A 25,202-nucleotide genomic window follows, 5' to 3' on the forward strand; every position below is an offset into this window, starting at 1 on the left:
AACATTTTTAAGCTATGACTTAACATTTTTTTGATTCTTCTTTACTTCCATAGTAGACCAAGTCATAACAGCTACATTTTAAACAGTTTTAAATACAAATGGATTCAGTGTCATTGCTAAGTCCATAATAAAAATTATTTTAATGGTCCAAGGAGGTAAACAGACTATTTGATTTAGTCAAAAGAACACAAATGTTCCACAGTAAGCTATTCTATATGTGTTGTGTGAATCTTTCCAATTTGGCATCCCCTCCATATACTGTGTCCAGCACTTTGGATTAATAAATCCCACTTCACAGAAGTTAAAATAATATTGAAATCCTGTCAGCTGGGGCTGACCAGTGGTTAAGTTTTCCACAGGGTAATGCATTTGCAAGGACGTCAATCTCATTCCGCTGTGTGGCTCTCTTCGATGGACACTCTTCTACAATGATAATAACAAGGCACATTCTTGTGCTTTCTGTGGGTCAGTGTCCTTGGCAGGTCTTGCAGCACATCTGTCTGAAGTATGCTCGACTGCAGAACTTGAACTTCAGCACCAGTGGGCAATATGCCACTTTGTTCACATCTTTGCACTCTAATAATTCAGAGCATTAAAGAGAAAAAAAATCAGAAATAAAAATTAAAGTACAAAGAAATTTTGACATTTAACATGCTGCTTCTCTATCCATCTACCTTGCCCTCTTTGTAACTTGCTACTCTTTCTAGTCCAGCCTAGTGCACACAATATATTTTAAAGAGCTGTAAAAATGTTTGCAGGGCTTCTCTCCCAGATATTTAGAGGTGTGTCCGCTTTATCTTGGAAGAATTGTCATTTATTGGGATAAATGATCACTTTAGACAGCTAGGAAATGTGAGTCATTTTTCTTACAATACTTTTATAGCTTCTTTCTCAGGAGTAGTTTTATCCATCCATGAGAGGTTATCCAAAATCTAACACGATTCACACTATTTGGTACCATGCCTCTGCATTTGTAAGAATCCTCGAAATAGAATTTGCATTGCAGCTAACAGGGATCAAGAAAATGACAAGTGTTATGAATAAAGGCACCAACAGTGAGTTCAGTGACTGGACTGAATGGTGGATAACACTTTGGGCTTGGTTCCACACATCCACGATTTCTTTTACGCAGGAGGAAAAGGCATTTTTATGCCTGTAATAGACATATAACAGCTTTTTTTCAAAGTTGTGCTTTCCCTATATGCTGGGCTTACTGCCTCAGCAGCTATTGTCATACTGGCAGGTAACTCTCTCAGGAAGGGAAAACGAGAGCTCAACCACTGCGGAGGAAGGATTTCTTCATTTCCGTCTCACACAGGTTGTATCTAAAGTGACTTGTGGGGGTACGTTATAGGAGGACTGCTGAAATACACTGTAGTTCTCCTCTGGCTCAGTTTCCTTTCTGTAGAAAGAAGATGGGAACAGGGAATGGAGTAGTTTGGTCCATGCCCTGTTCTTATCCTGATACAGCTGGACATACAGCTGTATCTGAGAGCTCAGGGGTACACTCAGGTTCTAAAGCTCAGATGTTGCTGCTGCAGATTTCTTTTGCACTGGAGTGAATATTGAGATAGATGTCTGATAAGGGATTTTTACTTAAAAATTTCTTCCAGACCGATATTAAAACAGGACTTTGGCAAGGAGCTTTGCTTCACATGTAGGAAGATGGAAGAGATCTATAGAGCGAAAAAGTAAACCCTACAAGTTTGAATTACAAAAATTAAGTGATGGGAAGAATGAAATTAGATTAATTTCTCAGACAATTATTTGTCTCGAAAGAACGCTATAAGTTTTCACTCTTTTAAGGCTGCATTTGATACTGGCTTCCTCCTACATTTTCCTCAAATTACAACAGCTATAAAGAAAATGTGAATAAAATGGAGATTAACTAGCTGTACTTTGACCATTATCATATTTTGTATTGATTTGATATCTAGAAGTGAAGACTGGAGGTCAGGGTGCTGTTGCTCCAAGGCCTGACAGAAAACAATCCTTGACTCCAAGATGTCTGTAAGCCAATTATGAAAGAGACAACAGACACACCAAACAGGCAAGAAAAGGAAAAAGTAAAAGTGAAAGAAACACAATCAGCATGTACAATCATTCAGCTATTCTTGTATGTCTTCCTTCCACATACAATCTCCTAGTGCACTGTTTTGCTCTGGAACAGGTAGTTATGGACAGTGCGTTCACGCTGCAAGCATACTGTAGCAGCAAGCTAAGTGAAGATGAGAATTTCTAGTACTTGAACCTAGGAAAGCATTAGCGAGGCTGAACTTCAGGGTCTGTACTGAATGTTATTTATGATAACGGCAATATGCACTCTTATAGCTAGATTTTAGCTACTTTTCTAATTTTTTAATTCTGAATTTGGAAACAGAGTTGGATGCCAGGAGAAAAGACTTCAGGGGTATCTGGCTGAAACAGACATATTTCTCTATCAGCAACTGCACACAGTCACTGTTTCACCGAATTGTAAAAACTCTTCCCAAAAGAGGTCAAATATCTTCCAGAAATATTTCAAGTCCTTGTGTTTGTGAAGATTGGGAATATAGAAGAGACAGATGGTGAACTATGAATTAAGTGAGGAATAAAAAGGTTCACTTGATCTTGATGAGATGCAAAAAGTTTCTCAATCCCAAAAATAAACCTCATACACATTGTATTTAAATACAGGTAAAGCCACTAACCACATTTTTACTAAAAGTAGGGTTTGAAATTATCCTATTTCAGGTTTCTTTAAGTTACTCTTCCTCTTGACTAAAACTGGACCCTGTTCAGCCAATGCCATTTGGACAGCAGTGACACAATATTCTGGAAGTTGCCTACAACTTCTGTTTTAAAAATCAGTTTTGAAATAGATATGGTGGCTGATGAAGCAGCCTATTCTTCACAGGCCTGTGGTTGAATGGAAGAGGTATAGCAGAGCCCTTTTTCTTCCTAGTAACTACTGTTAAGTTTCAGTAAGCAACATATATTAATCTCTCCGGTCCTGAACTTTGTGGCTAGATCAGAAAACACTATGATATTAAGTACCATGTTACTGTCATAAAATCACAGAATGTCACTGTCCTTTCAGCTAAAGAGACTGCAAAGACATATCACACAAAATACAAGGAAAACTGAAATGACATAAAAATAGATAAAATAGTTTTTCAGGTAAAGTTTCAGATGGGCTTACGCAGTTTAGATTCAGCAGACATATACATGCTTAAGAGAATAAAGTAATTCTGAATACATTTCAAATCGTGTGGTACATGCTGCCTGCAGTTCACTTCCAGCAGCAAATGCAATGCTACCCTCCTCAGTGGCAGCCCATCAAAACTCCATCTACAATATTCTAAATCAGCAATGAAGAGTTTAAAGGAAAAAAAGAGCTAAAGCAGATGTAAAATGTGACAAGATATATTGTAACATTCTTTTACTATTTCTGTATCCCCAAAATTTTGGCTCTTGTTTTATGTAAACAACCCGTACTTTCCCTGAGAAAGTGCTTCCAAGCTTTACCAACATGATCATTACACTGCAGAGTGGCTCAATCTTCTTTAAAAACATGTACGTTTTTATCTAGGGTTAGCAGAATGAAATTGTCCAGAAATTGCTGAATGGGTTCCACAGGCTGCGAGCACTGGAGTTTGGCAAGTGAAGGGAATCGGGAGTTTTACTGGGGTTTGAAATGGGAAGGGAATTCCCTCAGCTGGCCTTACCTTTCTGCAAACTAATGACCTGTTGCTGAAGTTGCTTTTGTCCCACAGCGGGGCCCACAGCACGTGGCAGTGCTCCGAGGTGGGATGCGGACAAACCCTCCAGGTTCGAGCAGGTATGCTCTCCCATGCACAGGCACTCCCGAGGGCAGAACACTCCCTCTCAGAGACCTGACTCCTTCCCTGAAACCCAAACACTGATACACAGTTCACATTCCACTGCGCCTGGAGCAAGACAGAAGCGAGTGTACGAGCACAGTATGCCTGTCTCACAAATACATTCACAAGGAGATACCAGAACTCAAATATTTCTTTCTTAGAAAGTATTACTTTTCCAAAAATTGTTGTGCTCTTTAGGATTAGTTAGCCCTTGAAATCTTACAAGCTTTCCATCATCCCTAGTATCCTGAAAAAGACATGCCTCTCTGTTTAAAGGCTAACACTTCACTAACACAAGAGATGTCAGCTCCTCTTGTGTCTAAGAGAATTTTTTTAAGACAGAAAATGTGCAATATATGCACATTATTCTGCAAATCCTCAGTTTGTGCTTTCTATATTCAGTATTTCATAGAAGCTCTGAAATATGCATAAATTAGAGTATTTATTTAAGAAATACTTGCAAAAGTATTGAAAAAATACCTTGAAGACAAATTTTTTGTCTAATTTTGAGATAGGGCACCCTTAGCATTTAACTGATTGCAGTAAGGTTTTTCTGAAAGGATGTAGGTATTTGAAATTGTTAAATGAACTTTGAGATTCCATTTCCTTTTAAGTCATTTGAGCCAGTTACAATCAGTGGTTTCCAGTAAATATCGCCAATGTGGGACATAAGCAAAAATGAGATGCTAAGTGGCAACATGTTGGGAACTCTAGCCATTGGAAGAGATGGTGCTGTGTCTTTTCCCCGTTTTGATTCTTCCTAACTGCACTAATGAGACTGCATGGCTGTCAGTAAGGAGCAGACTCGCACCTGGCTCACTCAGAGTGCAGGCCAAAGTTCATCTGGAATACCATCACTTGATTTTCAATATTTTCTGTTTGTGGATCCCAGAAATTTTCCAGTAAAGGTGTAGGTCCCTCAAAACCGTCATTACCAACAGGCTTACTTTCCACAGTCACCTTCCACAGTTCCACTGAAAAGAAGTCCATGGCCACCCACCGTGTACACAGATCACACACAGAAACTCCCTGATAGTATTCATCTATAGGAGATTATCATCTTTTCCTGATAATACTGAAGAATCACTAAAATAATGACTATAAATAACAACATGACCTAGTCATCTTGAAATTAAGAGGAGACTGAGACTAAATCACGCCCATTTACAAGTACTTTATCACCTTCTTTACTTTGGAAAAAGTCGACATCTGTGTTTGGAAATAAAATATCATTTAGCCTTTGAACTTTAAAGGGCAGAAACTTTCCTAGATTGATAATCATCACTTAAAGATTACCTGAGAGCACTAAACATATATGTGAGAATTACTCTATTACGGAAATTTTTATACTCTATTAAGGAAAACTCTACTATGAAAATTTTTATACTCTATTAAGGAAAACTCTATTATGAAGATGTTTTTGAAATGACAACTTGGGAAGATAAGCCTCTATTTAAAATTAAAACTTCCAAGCAGTAAATTAAAGTGCTCATACACTGAATCATCAGTGTATTTCTGAGAGGATCTTAGTATGCTCCCGTTTCATCACAGACATCTCTATTTATGGACTTTTATGACAACTAAGAATCTATGGCATGAACGTGAACGGATACAGTAGGTATTGACTGAACATCAAATCAAGGTAGACTGTAGCAAAAATTTGCATTTTGTATTTCAATTTAAAATCAGAGTATTCTTCCATATAAATAGGATATTAAAATCCAATGTAGCTGGAGAACTGGTGTAAAAGATACTCCATTATATACTGCACAGCAATTAGTTATGTTAAAAGGAGCAGTGTTAGTGATGTTGCAGTCAAGTGCTCAAAATTTAGGGAATATCAAAATTTGCAGAATCAAAACTGTTTTCAAAGAACTATTATTGCTGTACAGTCTTTCTAGATTTTTGGACACACGTGTTTTAGAAATATTTTTTTCCTTTTCATAGAATCATAGAATCATAGAATCGTTAGGGCTGGAAGGGACCTTCAAAGGTCATCTAGTCCAACCCCCCTGCAAGGAACAGGGATATCTCCAACTAGATCAGGTTGCTCAGGGCCTCATCCAACCGGGCCTTGAACGTCTCCAGGGATGGAGCATCCACCACCTCTCTGGGCAACCTGTTCCAGTGTACTACAACTCTCATGGTAAAAAATTTTTTCCTAATATCCAACCTGAATCTACCTCCCTCTATTTTAAAACCATTACCCCTTGTCCTATCACAACTGGCCCTCCTGAACAGCCTCTCCCCATCTTTCCTGTAGGCCCCCTTGAGGTACTGGAAGACCGCTATAAGGTCACCCCGGAGCCTCCTCTTCTCCAGGCTGAACAGCCCCAACTCTTTCAGCCTGTTTCTCTTCCACACAAAATGAATTGTATTCAGCTTGTAAGCAACTAATCTAAATTTTTACAATTAAAAAGGAAACTTTTTTTTAATACCTAGCATCCAATGCTACTTCAAAGATAGCATTTCCTACTAGGTTGGCTTGGACAATTCATGAGTTCAGATCTGGAGCCTTTCCTAAAGTCTCCAGATCAGAAGCTGTGTGGTGCCATCGGCATGCTGGAGGGAAGGGATGCCATCCAGAGGGACCTTGACAGGCTGGAGAGGTGGGCCTGTGAGAACCTCAAGTTCAACTTATGAGGCAACCCCAAGCACAAGTACAGGCAGGGTGGAGAATAGATTGGGAGCCACCCTGAGGAGGAGAACTTCACGGTGTTGGTTGGTAAGAAGCTCAACATGAGCCGGCAATGTACGCTTGCAGTCCAGAAAGCCAGCCATATCCTGGGCTAGATCCAAAGAAGCGTGGCCAGCAGGTTGAGGGAGGTGATTCTGCCCCTCTACTCTGCTCTTGTGAGACCCCACCTGGAATACCGCATTCATCTTTGGAGTCCCCAACACAAGAAGGATGTGGAGCAGTTGGAGCGGGTCCAGAGGAGGGCCATGAAGTTGATCTGAGGGCTGGAGCACCTCTGCTATGAAGACAGGCTGAGAGTTGGGGTTGTTCAGCCTGGAGAAGAGAAAGCTCTGGGGAGACCTTCCAGCAGCCTTACAGTACCTAAAGGAGGCCTACAAAATGTTGGAGACGGACTTTTTACAGGGGCGGGTAGTGATAGGACAAGGGGCAATGGCTTTAAACTGAAAGAGGGGAGATTTAGATTAGATATAAGGAAGAAATTTTTTACAATGAGGGTGGTGAAAGACTGAAACAGGTTTCCCAGAGAAGTTGTGGATGCCCCATCCCTGGAAGTGTTCAAGGCCAGGTTGGATGAGGCTTTGAGCAACGTGAATCCAGTGGAGGGTGTCCCTGCCCATGGCAAGAGGGTTTGAACTAGATGATTCTTAAGGTCCCTTTCAACTCAAACCACGCTATAATTCCGTGATTCTATGATAAACATTAATGAGCTCATTTTGACATTATTATCTAATATATCCTCTAGCAAAAATATGTTACGATGAAGCTAGTTAATAGTCTGCTTAAATTAGACTGTATCATGTAAAAAAATCTGTAATTATTTCAAACAAGCATTATAAATACAAGAAATTAAAGTTAATTAGAAGAAGCTGACAGATAAGTCAAAGTGTAAGAACAGGCTTGTAGCACCATGAAGGATGAAATCTGTGATCCTAGTCTTTCAATGAACATGTAATTAACTATTGTTGCCACTACGTTGTTATGTTAACCACTGATGAAGCAGGCAGAAGGTCAGCGGATGCGAAGTATATCATGCTCCCCCTGCTATTATTGACATTTCCATTGAAACAATAAAGAGATTGGAAAATCAATGACCCAAAAGAATAGTATTTTGTCCATGACTTCGGCTATATATTTCCAAGGGTGTTTTTTTAAACAAAGAACCTGTATTTAGTTTTTTATTGACTTCACCTTTGAACTACAATGACTAGAAAATAATTGTAAAAAATTCATTCACAGTCTGAGAGATGATGTCATGGAGGCTTTTACTAATAAATTAATGCAGTAATACTGACCCTGTCACTTTACTCTCTCCAGAATAAATTATATTAAGATGGCAAACTTACCTTCTGTGTTGGAAATGGGAGTACTGTCACATTTACTTTCACACTGCTGCATTGATGGAGGTCTAAGTGTTTCTGGACACTCACTGGATGCTTGTCCAGTGTATGAGAGGCACTGTACTGTTCTCATCTGTTGCCCAAGACCACACTGTGCAGAGCACTAAAAATAAGAAAGATAAAAAAGTAAAGCAGCTTGGATCCAGTTTTTAAATATAAAACAAGATAACAGGAAAGGAATCAGGAACAGCACACATGTACAAATTTTAAAGAAGACGGGTATCTGAAGAGATTTGGTTAACATAGAAAACAATTTTCATAAAATAGTTTAGAATTTTTCTTTTTTGATAGTATATGCGATCACCTGTCTTCCAAAGAAAATAAAACACAATGCAACGTTAGCTCCCTGAACAGTTCTGACTTGAGGTATAAGGCTATAATTTACACTATTTCATATACCATATCTGAGTTTAAGTGCATGTTTTCAAGAGAGAAATAATCACTTTAGAATAAAGAAGAAAAACCAAGAACAAGAATTCAAATCTGCAAGAGGACTTTTGTTAAGGAAAAAGGAAACTATCTTTCAATCAAAAATACTTCGCTGTTTCAAAACATTTTTTAATTTCTGTAACTAAACAGCAGGTTAGTACAATATCAATTTAAGACAAACATGCATCTGAGTAACTACCATAAAAAAAAAGCTGAATAGACTGTAATACCACAAATTACTGTCTCCCGGTTAGTTGAGCCAAACTGTTTTACTTTCATTACTGGTAAATTACTCAGCAAACTTAGAAACTGAAACATTCATTTATTACTTTAAAAACAGGCCATTGATCATAACTGAGATGCAAACACATAAAGAAAGGAGGAAAGTCCATATGTCATACTTAGAAACACTTCATAGTGGCAGCGCTATTCAGCCCGTCCTGTAACAATTTAGCTCCCTGTCTGGTAATTCAGTGTATTTTACGTATAATTATATAAATCTCAAAGTCTTTTTGGCAGCCTTATATATATATATATATATATCTTACTAAAATAGGAATTGCCTTTGTATTTCCATCGTTTCTCAAGGAAGTTAAATGTTTTTTAAAAATACTAAACCACGCAATGTTGCTGTATTCCAAAATCCCATTTCAAAAACACTGTAATAAGGACTATTTATTTTTTTTTTTAAATGCATACAGAAACTCATCCAGTAGAAACTAGATTGCTGTCAGCAAATCTTTTATAGTTCAACAGATAACCATCATTCAGAATCACATTTCAACTCGATACAAACAGGGCAGAAGCTTTTGTTTCAGTCATGGGAATCATCTCTTAGAAATTTCCAGCAATATCTTATCCATATAAGGTGCTAATGTGTAGGAGACTAAGCAATATATACTTATATGAGCCATGTTACCTGTCCCCAGTCTCCAGTAACCCAGCGAGGAGGAGGACATCGACCTAAACTACATCGGATGCGGACTGGCGGTTTGCTTTCCTCTTGGCATTGTGCGGCTGGAAAAGTTTTTAAAAGATCGCTGCTTTTGCACAGAACAATTCGGTGTTTGAATCCTGGGCCACACTTTGGTGTGCACTGAAAAAATATTGGTATAAACAAATAATGAAAATGTTAGTAAAAAGTCAATAAAAGTGTTAGAAATGTTATTACAGAAAACAGGAGAATGTATTTATGGTATTATTAACTAAACTATAATCACAATTTCCTCAAGATGATGATAATTTTAAAATGTTTAGAAACACAAGCTGACTGATGATTGCTTTATTAAATTCAAGTTTTTCTAAGTTTTAATTTTACAAAAGTAGATTTCCTTTGCTACTTATATTTAGGCTATGGTGTTATTATTTACTTTTATATATAAGAGCCTTTAGGAGAGGTTTAAGAAAAGCACTATGCCGCGAAGTAGAAAGGTCTGCCACATGTAGCACTACTATGAAACAAACCTGAGTGTGCAATCCAGAAATTAAAAGTAGAACTCACTGTTCTTAATAAGACCTTAGTACAGTCTTTCTCCACCTTAGAGACTGCTGAGCTGCAATGAACACGTTTCCTCGAAAAACATATGGGAAGATAAACGCTTTACTGGATTCCATTGGAACCAGACTATTCAGACAGAAATACTGTATCCTCTTCCACAACGCCTGCTTTTCTCTCCATTCCTACTTAAATTTTAATCCTGTTTTCACACAATTCTTGTTTTTCCTTCTTTTACCACTCCTCTGCTCATTCTAACAGCAAGCAGATAATAAAACAGGAATTTGAAAAGAAGCTGGTCTGATGACCTCTGCTTTTCTTTCTCTTCATATTAGTTTCCCGTCACTTCTCCTTTCTTTTTGCTACTATTAACCGTCATTTACATTAGCACAACTGCTGAATGGGGAAGAGACAAGAGCTAACAAAATTAAAACTCAAGACCTTCCACAAATCAGTCCCTCTTCAACATCTGACCAGGAGATTTTGCAAGCACAGTTTTAGAATTCCCTACTGGCACATCAACCTTTATCCCATATGCGTATCTGCAGTACTTGGACCAGAATCAGTTTCTGATAGCATTAACCTTACATACAGATTATGCTAAACCTGTCAAGATTGGAAATGTCTTTCATATGAAAGCAGCTGTAGAGACAAAACATTATCTGGGAAATACTACTATGTGGAACTGAAGCAATATGCAAGAGGTTGCACACCAAAGGCCTTCCACGCATCCAAAACAGGTCAGTATATAAATGGAAAAAAGAAAAGCCCTAAGATTCATTTTCAAAAAACAATTTGAGTGATCCAGACTTTACTGTTGTATGGCTAATCCTGAAACATCTCTGCCTAACTTAAAGAAATTTTAAAATAGTTCCACAGTACTATGTAAGATATCGATATTCCCTATACATATGTAAAGGTGTATCTATCTATATACATACCTCGAAACAAGGTCTTTAAGAACATATCTCAGCAGGAGTCACCGAAACTAGTCAATACAGAATGGACAGGTTTATCCTAGATCTTATCTCTGCTTAGATTTAGGAATTTACATTGGGATGCAAAGAGATGGATCCTCCATTTGGAGTTCATAATTCAGAACTGCAAAATGGGTATATAATCAGTTTACTTTAAATTTAACCTTTCCTTTCCTATCCTATCCTATTCTTTCCTATCAATGTACTGCCTCCTTATCTGCAGTAGTTAAGTGTTCAGATTTCTGATACAGAATAGCCAGGTTCAATCACCCTCACACTGAAGGGGCTTTAACCTCAAATCTTGTGTACCACAAATACCTGCCTACTAGAAAACTAGGGGAAGGAGGGAAGTAAGAAAAGAAAGATCTCTGTTTCTCTAGTTGAACTGCAAAAAGAATATTAATGCTAAATAGAGACCAGAAAAGAATAACAATGAATATGTGCCGTCTTCAGCATCATGATCACGACTCTTCAGTTCTGGTCCAAGTTCCACAGAATGTTGCGTGTATTTTCTCCCACAAGTATTTCATGTAAATGCCTGACACTTAAGCAGGAACTAAAAGCAAGTGCTCCTTCCTAGCTGAGTGCTTAAAAATCACTTGCACTCAATCTCTTCTTCTCAGTGACTGAGCATTCTGTCAAAAATAAACAGAAGAGAGACATGGTTGAAAGGGTCTTGTCAAAAATGTCAAAACCCAATGTGTCTATGCTGTTTCACAACCCCTAGAATGTGTTAGCAAATAACCTAGTTCGAGGATCAAAATTTGAATTTAAGTGCATTCATCTTCTTGTCCTTCTTGAAGACACGCTTGTTTACCTATGTGTAAGCTGTTATCTGAGAAAAATCTTCTTTCAGCTACTGGTACCAGAAGAAAATAAAATCCCTTAAAAAAAATCACTTCTTTGCAGTCATAGTCAAAATTCCACTAAATAAGATGGACTACAGCCTGTCCCCAGAAATGAAAGTGAAGTAAGGAAATAGGTTGCCTACAATAATACTGAATCACCAGAAAGAAAAAGCATGTTAAATAGAATTTAACAAAAAAAAGCAAAATACCCAGACAAACAAAAACAGGGAAAAGTGTGTTCCAGTACTAAATGCTTCTAGAATTTTTGACTCACTCAGTGTAAGTCATGACTAACAGTACTATGAATGCAAAGTAAATGTGCTTGTCTGATAAGGCTCTTCTCAAGAAATCCTTACATTACTTTTTGCTGGTTAATTTTACTATCTGTAAAAATAAAGGAAGTAATTTACAGTGGGCAGTCAAAGCTCAACTGTTGCAAAGTGTGAAAAACTTTATGGCAAAACTGATATTACCCGAGAATGACTACACTCCACTGAGCAAGACACTGTTAGCTTTAATTACTACTTGATAAAAACACTTTTACATTCTTCTAATTACTTTATTTAACCCCTATGTTTACAAAATGTTTTTGTTTCTCTGACCAAAATGATACACAATTTCTTGTTAATTATCACTGAAGACTAAAAAAAAGTGTAACTATATTGACACCCAACAAATGCGAAGAGTTCTATAATTGTTTAATTTGTATCACATATTGCTTTTGTAGAGTATGAAAACAAAACTTTAGAACTTGTATTCCAGAGAAACGTAGCAAGGTTTGCCATTGGTTTCAATGGAAGCAGTGTTCAACTCTTCACTTTTTGAGTTCATCCTTGTTTTCATTTTCATGTTTCTGGGAACCTCGAACAGAAAAAAGCGCTATTTTTCTCATTATATTAAAATGGAACTTTTTCACAATCCTGATTAAACACCATGACAACCAGATGCTTGTAGAGCTTAGCTCTTTAGATTAGAATGATTTTGTTCAAAATTCTAACACGCTCTTGCTGTGTAAAAGGCAGGATGTGAAGGCCTTAAAAATTTGTTCAAGTGTCATATGAGGGTGGCAATGTTGACAGCTCTAAGGATGATGTATCAGTGAGCAATGTCAATGAGGCAGCTAAAGAGCAATAGCACATAGACAACATCAATCTACGGCTCTGTAACTTGTCATATGGATACTACTATTTGTTAGTATTGAGATGATGCCTAAATATTCCGGTTGGAAATAAAGTACTGTGATAATGGATGCAAAGAGCTTGCAAACTGTCAACGCCACAGCTATGGTATGATAAGAGTCTTCAACTGAACATCCCCTCTCACTCATTCCTTCCTTCCTTCTCACTCCTTTCCTCTCCACTCTGTCAGATTCAAAGGGCTGGAATACACTGTACTGGAATACACTGGAATACAGATAGGGACAAAGACCATTTAATACCTTTCCTGCTTTGATTTTGGTGCCTTATTTTTGTGTAAAACACTAGCTAACAGTGGGGTAAAAAACTACTGTTCTGCATGTAGAACAGTACTCACTTCAAGATTTACTTTGCCATTTCTAGGTTTCTTGAGGTCCTGACCTACACTGAGAAAAGCTGAAAGAAACCACTTTTCTACAGGTTTCAGGATATAAAGCTGACATCTTTTATGGAACTGATTAAAAAAAAATACCTGTTATCTTAAACTGAATAAAACTAGGGACAGATTGAGGTATAGTCTTGGAATGATTTATCTGGTTTATGACAGTGGATTATTAAGAAAACCTAGTACAAGTAACAAGAGATTCAAAACATAAGCAATAGCATGTGTCTCATAAATTAATGAAAACATAAAAAAATTTCAGAAATTCACACTATATTTTAGAAGATTTTTCTTTGAGATAAAAGCTCTCAGAGTGGCATTTCATTCATAATTCTTTGCAGACCAAAACCAGCTGAACAGTACAGCAAATTGACACATTTTTCTTTTGTTCTAAGAATGTATATTATTATAATAGTAATAATTCTACAGAAGTAGTTTCTTCAGCTAACAAGAACAGATGGAGAGTATACCTTCATGAAATTCAGATAGCAAGGAGAAGAACAACGGCTTCCATGGCAGTTCATATGATTTAACATGTAGATATTACTACTTTTAAGCACTGACATAATGCTTAGACTATTAACTATCAGCAGATGAAGTCTCCATTCTTGCAGATATTAAAAAGCTGTCTGGACATAGCTCTGGGTAAGTGTCTCTAGGTGTCCCTGCTTGAGCAGGAGAGGTTGGACAAGATGACCTCCAGAGATACCTTCCAACCTCAATCATTCTGCGATTTAGTGTACTATATTAATTGTATTAACAAATTATGGTAAGAGATGTTCCGTACCACTTCTATGGGTGCTCAGTGATGCCAGTAGGCTTCCTTCTTTATGCTTTGCATTTCCAGAGACTGTAACAACTTTTGGAGCTAAAACTATCTGTGTGAAGAGGTCTGTGCAACTACAGGCACACCAACATTCTTTAGAGTGTCCAGTGATTTATCCTTTACTTCGAATGAAACACTGTTTAAAGGCAAGCAAGTACACAGAAAATGGGCTACAAAGAAACATGGGTATATCATTGATAAATCATCCCAGTTTATTCTAATTGTCTCCTTTTGGTTTTTTCAGACAAAGAAAGTGGCACAGTTCTAACCTACCTGGGCTTCACTAAAGTATCTGAAAGGGAGATGACAACTGGGTAAAGTTTAAGATTTAGAGATGCTACCTACAAAGACCTTCTAGGATCAGTCACAGGACTGTTCTGATTCATATTTCTTTCCAGTCTACTTAATGATGTTCATACAAAAGTAGTTTCAGTTGTTCAGTGTTTCTGAAATTACTGAAACTAGGAGATAGCACAGATGACTAAGTGACCTTGATGCTACACAGGTATGCTCTACAAAAGAACTGGACAACCATGAACACATTAATAATTCAAACTAAGTGAATATTAGCAGTATGACATGCAAGAGTGTGCAGTTCCAGGGAAAAAAAAAAAAAGAAAAAAGGATTATAAATATATGGATATACTAACAGTGTGTGTATATATTACTTTACATAATCACTATGTGATAGCTGTGGAATGGAAGAAGCTTATTTAGCATATACTGATACACTGTAAGTTATGGGTATTTTCAGTAGAGGCAGGAAACCGAAGAATGAGGCACTCGAGAAACCTCCTCTGGGATAATATATACATTTAACACTACTCATCCATTCCCAAAAAGATTACTTCAAACTGAAATATGAAAGCAGAAGAGGATCAAGATTAATTCATTGCTGATAAATAATAGTTGGAAAGGAAGTAGGGCTGTTTCAAGTAACAAAAACAAACAGGTATAAACTGGCCTAGAACTAGAACATGAGAACACTTCTTGCGATTCGAAGATTGAAGTTCAGGAATAGTTTTCCAAGAAGCAGTGGGACAAAATCCCGAATTAATTAATTTTAAAACATAGTTTAATCAATTTATGAAAGCAAGTAAATGATTCAACTGCATTTGACAGCAAGGCCACAGACACGGAAACTCAGGAAATCCTAACTTCTAAGTACTCCAAAGGATACTTTGAGAAAAAAGGTGGGGTAAGATGAGAGTCCAGGATAGTAAGGATGTGAAAAAGTATTCAGACAACTTTGCACTCTTATTTGCATGTGATGCAGTCCCATTCAAATGTATCTGCCTTTCCTTTCAGTTGCACTGGTTCACATTCTTCAAATTTTATACTTGAATCAGTATAAGGTATACTGTAAGCTTGGCTTATATTATAACAGATTTCACCATAATTAACAAAAATTTTCTTTCTTTAATAAAGAGAATCACAGAATCACAGAATGTTAGGGATTGGAAGGGACCTCCAAGGATCATCTAGTCCAATGCCCCTGCCTGAGCAGGACCACCTAGATCAGATCACACAAGAATGCGTCCAGGCGGGTTTTGAACATCTCCAGAGAAGGAGACTCCACAATCTCTCTGGGAAGCCTGTTCCAATATTCTGTTACCCTCACTGAGAAGAAGTTCTTCCTCATGCTTAAGCAGAACCTCCTATGTTCCAGCTTATATCCATTTCCCCTTGTCCTATCATTGGATGCCAGTGAGAAGAGTCTGGCTCCATCCTCATGACAGTCACCCTTTACATATTTATAAACATTAATGAGGTCCCCCTTCAGTCTCCTCTTCTCCAAGCTTAAGAGACCCAGCTCCCTCAGCCTTTCCTCATAAGGGAGATGCTCCACTCCCTTAATCATCTTTGTGGCCCTGCACTGGACCCTCTCAAGCAGTTCCTTGTCCTTCTTGAACTGAGGGGCCCAGAACTGGAAACAATATTCCAGATGCGGCCTCACCAGGGCAGAGTAGAGGGGGAGGAGAACCTCTCTTGACCTACTAACCACACCCCTTCTAATACCCCCCAGGATGCCATTGGCCTTCTTGGCCACAAGGGCACATTGCTGGCTCATGGTCATCCTGCTGTCCACCAGGACCCCCAGGTCCCTTTCCCCTGTGCTGTTCCCCAGCAGTTCAGTCCCCAGCTTGTACTGGTACATGGGGTTGTTCTTACCCAGGTGCAAGACTCTACACTTGCCCTTGTTGTATTTCATTAAATTTCTCCCCGCCCAACTCTCCCGCCTGTCCAGGTCTCTCTGAATGGCAGCACAGCCTTCAGGTGTGTCAGCCACTCCTCCCAGTTTAGTGTCATCAGCAGACTTGCTGACCATGCACTCTATTCCCTCATCCAAATCATCGATGAATATGTTGAACAATACAGGTCCCAGTACCGACCCCTGAGGGACTCCACTGGATACAGTCCTCCAACTGGACTCTGTCCCATTGACCACTACTCTCTGGCTTCTATCCTTCAGCCAGTTCACAATCCACCTCACTATCTGATCATCCAGACCACACTTCCTCAATATAGCTGTGAGGATGCTGTGGGAGACTGTGTCAAAAGCCTTACTGAAGTCAAGATAGACCACATCCACTGCTCTACCATCATCCACCCACTGGCTGATGTCCTCATAAAAGGCTATCAGGTTTGTCAAGCACGACTTCCCCTTAGTGAAGCCACGTTGACTGCCCCTAATGACCCTCTTATCCTTGATATGCCTAGAGACAGCACCAAGCATAAGTTGTTCCATTATCTTTCCAGGGATGGAGGTGAAGCTGACCGGTCTATAGTTACCTGGGCCTTCCTTCTTGCCCTTTTTGAAGACTGGAGTGACATTTGCTTTCCTCCAGTCCTCAGGTACCTCTCCAGTTCCCCACGATTTAGCAAAGATGATGGCGAGTGGCCTGGCAATGACATCCGCCAGCTCCCTCAGCACCCGCAGATGCATCCCATCAGGACCCATGGATTTATGGATGGTCAGGTTGCTTAACTGGCCCCTAACCAAGTCCTCATCAACCCAGGTAGACTCCTCCTCTATCCTGACTTCCTCAGGAGCCTCAGGGTTCCGGGGCTCATCAGGATAGCCTCCAGCAGTATAGACTGAGGCAAAGAAGGCATTCGGTAACTCTGCCTTCTTCTTATCCTCCGTCACCAGGGCACCCTCCTCATTCACCAGTGGGCCTACATTGCCTCTAGTGTTAGTTTTATCTGCGATGTATTTAAAGAAGCCCTTTCTGTTATCCTTGACCTTTCTTGCAAAGTTTAATTCCAAGGAGGTCTTAGCTTTCCTAGTTGCCTCCCTACATCCTCTGACAGCAGACCTATATTCCTCCCAAGTGGCCTGCCCCTCCTTCCATGATCTGTACACTCTCTTTTTCCACTTGAGTTTGCCCAACAGTTCCCCATTTAACCATGCAGGTCTCTTGGTGCCCTTTCTTGATTTCCTACCTGTTGGGATGCACCGGTCTTGAGCTCGGAAGAAGAGGTCCTTGAAGGCTAATCAACTATCTTGGGCCCCTCTACCTTCCAGTGCTCTGTCCCATGGGATTTCTCCTAGCAATTGTTTGAAAAGATCAAAGTTGGCCCTACTGAAGTCCAGGGTTCTAGTTCTGCTAGGTATTCTCTTCCTGCCACATGAGATCCTGAACTCCACCATTTCATGGTCACTACAACCAAGGCTACCCTCGACCTTCAGCGCTTCAACCAGACCCTTCTTATTAGTGAGAACAAGATCCAGCAGCACTCCTCTCCTAGCAGGCTCATCCACCATTTGCATCAGGAAGTTATCATCAATGCACTGAAGGAACCTCCTGGACTGTGGATGGTTGGCTGAGCAGGCCTTCCAGCAGATATCAGGACAGTTGAAGTCCCCCATGACAACCAGGGCCTGCATTTGCGAGACCGCTGTCAGCTGCCTGTAGAAGGCGTCATCACCTTCTCATCCTGATCCCATGGTCTGTAATGAGAGCTTGCACCCACAAGCTCTCAACTTGCTCCTGATCCGCCCCTAGACAGAACTCAATGCACCCTAGTTACTCCCTCACATAAAGAGCAACTCCACCACCTCGCCTTGCTGGCCTGTCTTTCCTGAAGAGGACATAGCCATCCATGACCACATTCCAGTCATGCGAGCTGTCCCACCAAGTCTCAGTAATTGCTACAAGATCATAACCCCCTGATCGAACACAGATTTCTAACTCCAACTTTCAGGTCTGCCTCGAGGCATGTTGCTAAGAAAGCTGATGCTTTACATCAGCATGGTTACTTCAGAAAAAATAAATGCAGTTTATTCTGGCCTCTGATATTGTAAACTCACCATCTCTACTATCCAGCTTTTTGCTTGTTCAAAAAACAATTGAAATGGCTTTTTTCTTTAAGAGAATTATCTCATACCATACAGCTATTCTAGGGTGTTTTTTTTTGTTTCATAGGGTTTTTTTTACTACTTTACTATTCTATTTTTTATATTACTGTTTTTCTACTATGATTAATAGTAACAGGTCATAATCCTTTGACAAAAGAACAGAACTGACAACACAGAAGGAAAGAATAAAGAAATAACTGCCTCAATACTAAATCTATGAGGCTTTGAATTTATTAATCCTTTACTCAGCAAGCAGCGACAGAAAATGGACTAACATTCAGTGGTCAGAGCTCTCCTCTCCACTATTACCAATGAACTAACACAGCAAAATTTCCTTACTTCTGACCAGTCCAAAGTGACCCACTGTGGGGGACAGGACTGATTGTTACAAGGCTCTTTTTCAATAGGCCGATGTGTTAAACAGTTGGTAGTGTCCAGTGTCTCCTCCTCAGAAGGTCTGATCTTTCTGATACAGAGAACCGTTCGTGAACGCATTCCTCCATCACAGGTCTTACTGCATTCTGACCAATCTCCTATAAACCATCTGGATAGAAAAAGTTAGGAGACTCAGTTAATGCATTTCAGAAACAGAGCAGATAATTGCACAAACCCAGAATCCAAATAGTTTAAATTACTAAACTTACATCATTGTTAACAATACATATATTCACAGTGAAATAAAGCAGAAAGTTATGGGTCTTTTTATTGAACATTTTAATTTATGCCTCACTGCAATCATATCTTCCAATAATACTACTACTTTATATTTTTCTAAAGCAGCGATTTCCAGCCTAGGCGATAGTAGTTAGAAAGGAGTGTTGAGCCTGAAAAAAATGCAGCTATTTTAAGTAGATTTGTATTGAACTTGCCTGAAATTATTTCTCTGGAAGTAGTTTTCAACTGGAAATGTTTGGGAACCACTGCTGTAGGTCACAGCATAAGTTAAAAACCAAGATGGTTGCCTCTCTAGTATCATTACAATAAAATAATTTGATCTCAAAATTGGACTTTTTGAGAATTAATTCTCATTTGATTATGAATTTTTTAAAATCTTTTTTATAAAAGGCTATACTGAAATGCAAAATATTTATAGAGTAAGTAAAGCGAACGGTAGTAAAACATTCATTCATTATATAAAAAAAAGACCCCAACAAGTATTCAAAAAATTTAAAGCACTGCATGATAGCTGCTAGAGGGAACTTCTGAGTCTTTGCATGTACACAGTAAAAGTCAGGAGTTGTACAGTATATTTAGATTACTTTGTGTGGCAATAGAGATTAAAGCAGCTGTTAATCAGGTTGTAATGTTTGGAGGTTTTTTTCCTACTGATGGATGGTTAATCAGCTCAATTCACTGAAAACATCTCTTACATTGTCAAGCAGGACTGATCTTCAGTATTTCGTATGTTGATTAGATACACTTGCCTGAATCATGCTTGGAAAGGATGAAGATAAAGCCTAGCATGCTATCACATATTACCAACATGCCAAAAACGCCAGCCATGCCAGTCACTGTGATCTTCCTGAAGGTCCTGCTTGGAGCTGCCTCACAAGATTTGTCAAAAAAAAGTCCTGATATCCTGTCTTGTGTTTCTGAACGTGTAATATATTCTAACACGAACCCAGATCAATTCAGAGATGCAAGTAAATATAACAGAATCATAGAATCATAGAATGGTTAGGGTTGGAAGGGACCTCAAAGATCATCTAGTTCCAACTTCCAACCCCCCTGCCATGGGCAGAGAAACCCTCCACTACACCAGCTTGCCCAAAGCCTCATCCAGTCTGGCCTTGAACATTTCCAGGGATGGGGCATCCACAACTTCTCTGGGAAACCTGTTCCAGTGCCTCACCACTCTCAATGTAAAAAATTTCTTCCTTATATCTAATCTAAATATCCCATCTTTCAGTTTAAAGCCATTGCCCCTTGTCCTATCACTACATACCCTTGTAAAAAGTCCCTTTCCAGCTTTCCTGTAGGCCCCCTTTAAGTACTGAAAGGCTGTGATAAGATCACCCTGAAGCCTTCTCTTCTCCAGGCTAAACGGCCCCAACTTTCTCAGCCTGTCTTCACAGGCAGCCCTCGGATCATCTTCACGGCCCTCCTCTGGACTCACTCCAGCAGCTCCATGTCCTTCTTGTGTTGGGGACTCCAGAGCTGAATGCAGTATTCCGGGTGGGGTCTCACGAGAGCAGAGTAGAGCGGCAGAATTACCTCCCTCAACCTGCTGGCCACACTTCTTTGGATGCAGCCCAGGATACGGTTGGCTTTCTGGGCTGCAAGTGCACATTGCCGCCTCATGTCGAGCTTCTCATCCACCAGCACTCCCAAGTCCTTTTCCTCAGTGCTGCTCTCAATCCATTCTCCGCCCAGCCTGTACTTGTGCTTGGGATTGCCCCGACCCACGTGCAGGACCTTGCACTTGGCCTTGTTGAACGTCATTAGGTTCTCACAGGCCCATCTCTCCAGCCTGTCAAGGTCCCTCTATCCATATTCTGTCATCAATTTCCCAGCAAGAGGGAATTAATTTGTGTTTCTTCACCACGAACTTATGCTTTTACCACAGTAGGGAGAATTAGGAGCTCTTCAGAGCTTTGGAGAGGCTGAAGTGTTAATTTTTAGTTGGCACATCATTTGCTCAAGTGCATTCTCAGGTACTTTTTACGTTTATACTGCATGACAAGACAGTACTATATATAATTCTTAGAACTATGAGAGTTACCTGTATCATTTACTAAAATCTGGAACTTTGAGAGTTACTTATTGTAATAACAAGCAAAATACTGTGACCACACATAGTCTTTGCTGCTGCTCAGAGACATCCAAGTGTAATATGACTGGCATCCAGTTAGAAAGAGTAACATTTTCATAACTTTTGGTATACACCACAAGGAAAGTGGAATTATGTTAATTAAAACAGGAAATACTTGGCCACTTGATGTAAAGAGTAAGTCTTACTGGGTGATATATCTTCCAGCCAAAAGGGTCAAACTTCTTCGGGTAACTATGTGTTATTTTAACAGCCTTCCTCTCACTATTTACAGAATCAAGAACCCTTCCTTAGGAGTTTGGCACTTTGTATCCACCCTGTGGGGCATATCAGAACGGAGGCAGATATGGGCAGAACTGCTCTGACATATTCAAGCAGATGCTGATTAGCATACACTATCCACTTTTTGAATCTCAATTACTTGAGTTTCACCATGTTCATCAATGTCCCTGCTGTACTGCACGAAGAACCCAGAAGTGTATCACTCTGTGGGTTGGAGATTTTTTTCTTGTTTTTGTGTTTTAAATAATGTCAATGCAAAAAATAAAAATTAATTAGTTTGAAATAACTATGTTAACACTACTTTTTGAAGTGTTGTTAATATTAAGCCACATAAAGGAAGGGACAGGGTTGTGTTCGGTAAAAAGGAACTGACCAAAAGTGACCACTTCCCAAGTTCTACTCCCAGGTACATGGTGTGAGAGTTTAGTTAGTGCACTTGTAGCCATGCTAGTGTTATGCAAACAGAATTCAAGTGCATATCCTTGCAGGGTAAACATATATTTACACATCAAGTGTGGGGACAATGAGTAGACCTACTTTAGATCTGTTTATGAGACAGTACATTCACATTCAAACACACTCAAGGTGAGAGCAGAGTAACCACTTCAGTTTATGAGTATGGTAGGGTGCTGTGTTTATGTGGTAGGGTTTTGGTAGCAGGGGAGGGTCTGCAGAGATAGCCAGTACACGACACAGGGAGAGTAAGGGTAGAAGACACTGTTCTGCCATCCTGCAACCAGTCACCACACCAGGGAAGCAGTTGATACTCTAGGAAGAAACTGGCTTCATAAAGACCTGTTGGGATTTTAATGGATTATAGCCTTGTCTCGTTCCTCCCAGGGTCCTTCAGGCTACAACTTTACAGTTTCTAAGTGGCATTTAAAAACGACCATAGCATTTCTTTATTATGCAGTATCTACAATTAATTGTCCTTAATGATTTTCATACTTAATTAGAATACAGCTATAGATTATCACCAAACGTAAACTAACCAGAGTTTGTGAATCAATTAACTATTGTATCTCTTCCATTTTTTCCACAAGTTTTATTTGTCTCAAAACACAAGGAGCTGTTGTGCATATGCTGAAATTATTTTCTAGTGAAAAATATCGCAACTGTTTCTAGACAGCTTTTGTAGTAAGATTAAGCTATGCTACAGATCCTTGCCAAATTTCATTTTTTAACAAATGAACAGCTGTGTTTTTAATTATCTTCTCAATATATAGCATACAGCTATCTTTAGAAATAAAACTGAACAGACATAACCAAGTAGGCACCTAATCCTGAAGGCACACAGCGTTACTGTACAACACTGAGTATCCTGGAGAGAAAGTTGTTTCACAAAACTATTATCAGTAAATGGCTTGGTCTACTAAGCAGTTTCTATATTTGCCATTTCTCATGTGAACAATTCAACCCAAATTTTAACATAATAATTATACTCAAAAATACAGCAAACATTTAGTATGTAATATAATATCTACAGCAAAGTTAGTCTCACCTCAAGATTCTTCTGTCATTGTTGCCTGAAGAACAGTCCCCAGCTATACTCTGAGCACCATTCATCACATCTGACACTTACACCCTAAGAAACTGCTTTGCTAGTATCTTTTTACTTACAAAGTCTGAGTTGCTTTGTGTAGTTTAAACACCACTGTTCCTCAGTCAAGTTGGGCCTCCTCTAGGTCAAAGTACGTATTTTCCAGAGGAACACGAAGCCATCACCAAACCCCAAAGCTAAATATCCCATTTGATAACACAGAACCCTGATACTAGGTCAGAATTTCATATACATTTGATCAACAGGATTTATTATAGATTACAAAGACTCTTCTACCTATGCAAAACCCATGTCCATCTTAGTGATTATTGACTTACTCAGGTGGGCAAGGCTCAGTGTTGCAGGCTCTTTGGTTTTCTGGAGGCTTACTGTCAGGATCACAGTAATTGTTTTGTACAATGGAGTTGTCATCCAGCCTTTTACACACCACCTCTTGTTTCTGTACACCTTGGGATGAAATGAAACACCATTAATTAATCATTCTTGCTCTTCCGCTTGTTGAGGAAAAGTGTATTTCACCTACTGATTATTAATCCTACCATCCCACTTTAGTAGGCCGAATATTGCAGGAGTGTGAATTCCAATTAACTGAACGCCCTCTAACCACAGTAAATCTTTTGTTTTCTTTCAATTTTAGGACACCCCACTGAAAGAGGATTTTAAATTGCCGTTGTTTTGTAAAACAAAGGGAATATATTTATACATTTACTAACAGATTGTTTTTATTTGTAAATTGCACAAAATCCATTTTCTGTCTACCCTCTTCTCCTAGTAAAAGACACTTAAATTTCCAAAGAACACATCACCAAATAGAATGCGGTCACACTTCAATGCAGAATAATTGTTTATGTGCTCTGGTTTAAAATAAACCAGCAATACTGGGAAACAGTGTTGCATTTTTATACATGTTCTATAAACATTTTCTACATTAAAATAATAGAAGTATTATTCATTCTGAAAAATGCAGTTTGTCTGTGCGAATGCTCATTTTGTCTGGCACTCCCAGCTCCTCTTTCACTGTTAACCATCAACAGGGCAGCTTAGAACTGATTATTATTCCCAAAACACAATGATGTATCACTGCCAAGGTAACATTATAAGGTGGTGTATTAAGCAGATGTTCTCATTTTTGAAAAACAGGATCTAAAGAAAGGCATTAAAGAACCGTTGATGTAACAACAGTGCAGCTCAGAGTATTGTTGTAAAGAGTAGTACACACAGCCACCTCCTCACTTTTTAGAACAAGCTGTATGATGTTTGCTAGCATAAAAATACCGTGCATCTGCAATTCATATGCAGCTTTTAGTGAACATGGTAGTCATAATACTGAAATAATAGGATTATCTGTATAATGAAAGTTGCAAAAAACCCTGAAACTTTCTTAAAAAAAGAAGCAATTATTTAACTTTTTCCCAAATGTGAAATGCACACAATTAAACACAGATTAAAACATCCTGGTTTCAAATATCTGCCAGTTTTACTTTATAGCCTTTATAGCCCTCTCTTCATTTTAAGACAAGCTTTTTATAGGCAGTAGACGTGCAGTAATAAAATTAATTATATGAGTATGTTTTTCCAACACTAAACATCCCACTAAGAACATGGCATATCTTTCACCAAATTTTTGTAGTCCTTTTGCTTATTTTTAAAAAGCTAAACAACTCACCTTGCAATTGCTTCTTGTTATTCATTATGGACAAGAATCAAATTTTCTATTTCAGTTCCTAAAATTTGACCTATATAGAATTCAGGTATTTAATTCCAACACTCAGCCAAGCCTAGCCTTGAGATGCCTGAAGTTCGGCCCACAAAGCATCCTGCTTAGCTATGAACAGTCTACACACAGAGGCATGACAAATGCCTTCATGACGTTATGTGTGAAGGACATGAGGGAAATGGTAACCTCCTTTTTCCTAAGTCTTCAGGATATCTGACATCTCCGGTTATCCAAAAACAACACAATAATTTTAAAGTATACTTTATTTACGAAAAAGATACTGATTAATATGAGACATATGTCTTGGAGGTGAGCCAGGTAAACCAATTAGCTTCTTCCATTTGCTCTTCTTTCTACATGCATCTGTGTACCATATTAGACAACAGAAGGTACCACTA

General features: G+C 38.9%; 1 protein-coding gene across 3 annotated transcripts in view; it reads right to left on the reverse strand.

The window, feature by feature from the left end:
• Positions 1-466: 466 nt before the first annotated feature.
• ADAMTS6 (ADAM metallopeptidase with thrombospondin type 1 motif 6) overlaps positions 467-25,202 on the reverse strand; it is a 171,380-nt gene continuing 146,644 nt past the window's right edge. For all 3 annotated transcript variants that reach the window (XM_086628944.1, XM_086628943.1, XM_086628942.1), the window contains 5 exons: positions 23,405-23,534; positions 18,814-19,018; positions 9,307-9,483; positions 7,905-8,061; positions 467-576 (listed from right to left, as the gene is read on the reverse strand). In XM_086628944.1, the coding sequence (XP_086485070.1) occupies positions 467-576; positions 7,905-8,061; positions 9,307-9,483; positions 18,814-19,018; positions 23,405-23,534 (779 nt within the window). The remainder of the gene's footprint in view (positions 577-7,904; positions 8,062-9,306; positions 9,484-18,813; positions 19,019-23,404; positions 23,535-25,202) is intronic.

This window comes from Tauraco erythrolophus, chromosome Z, assembly GCF_009769465.1.
Source record: "Tauraco erythrolophus isolate bTauEry1 chromosome Z, bTauEry1.pri, whole genome shotgun sequence".
In the NCBI taxonomy this organism is placed as follows: Eukaryota; Metazoa; Chordata; class Aves; order Musophagiformes; family Musophagidae; genus Tauraco; species Tauraco erythrolophus.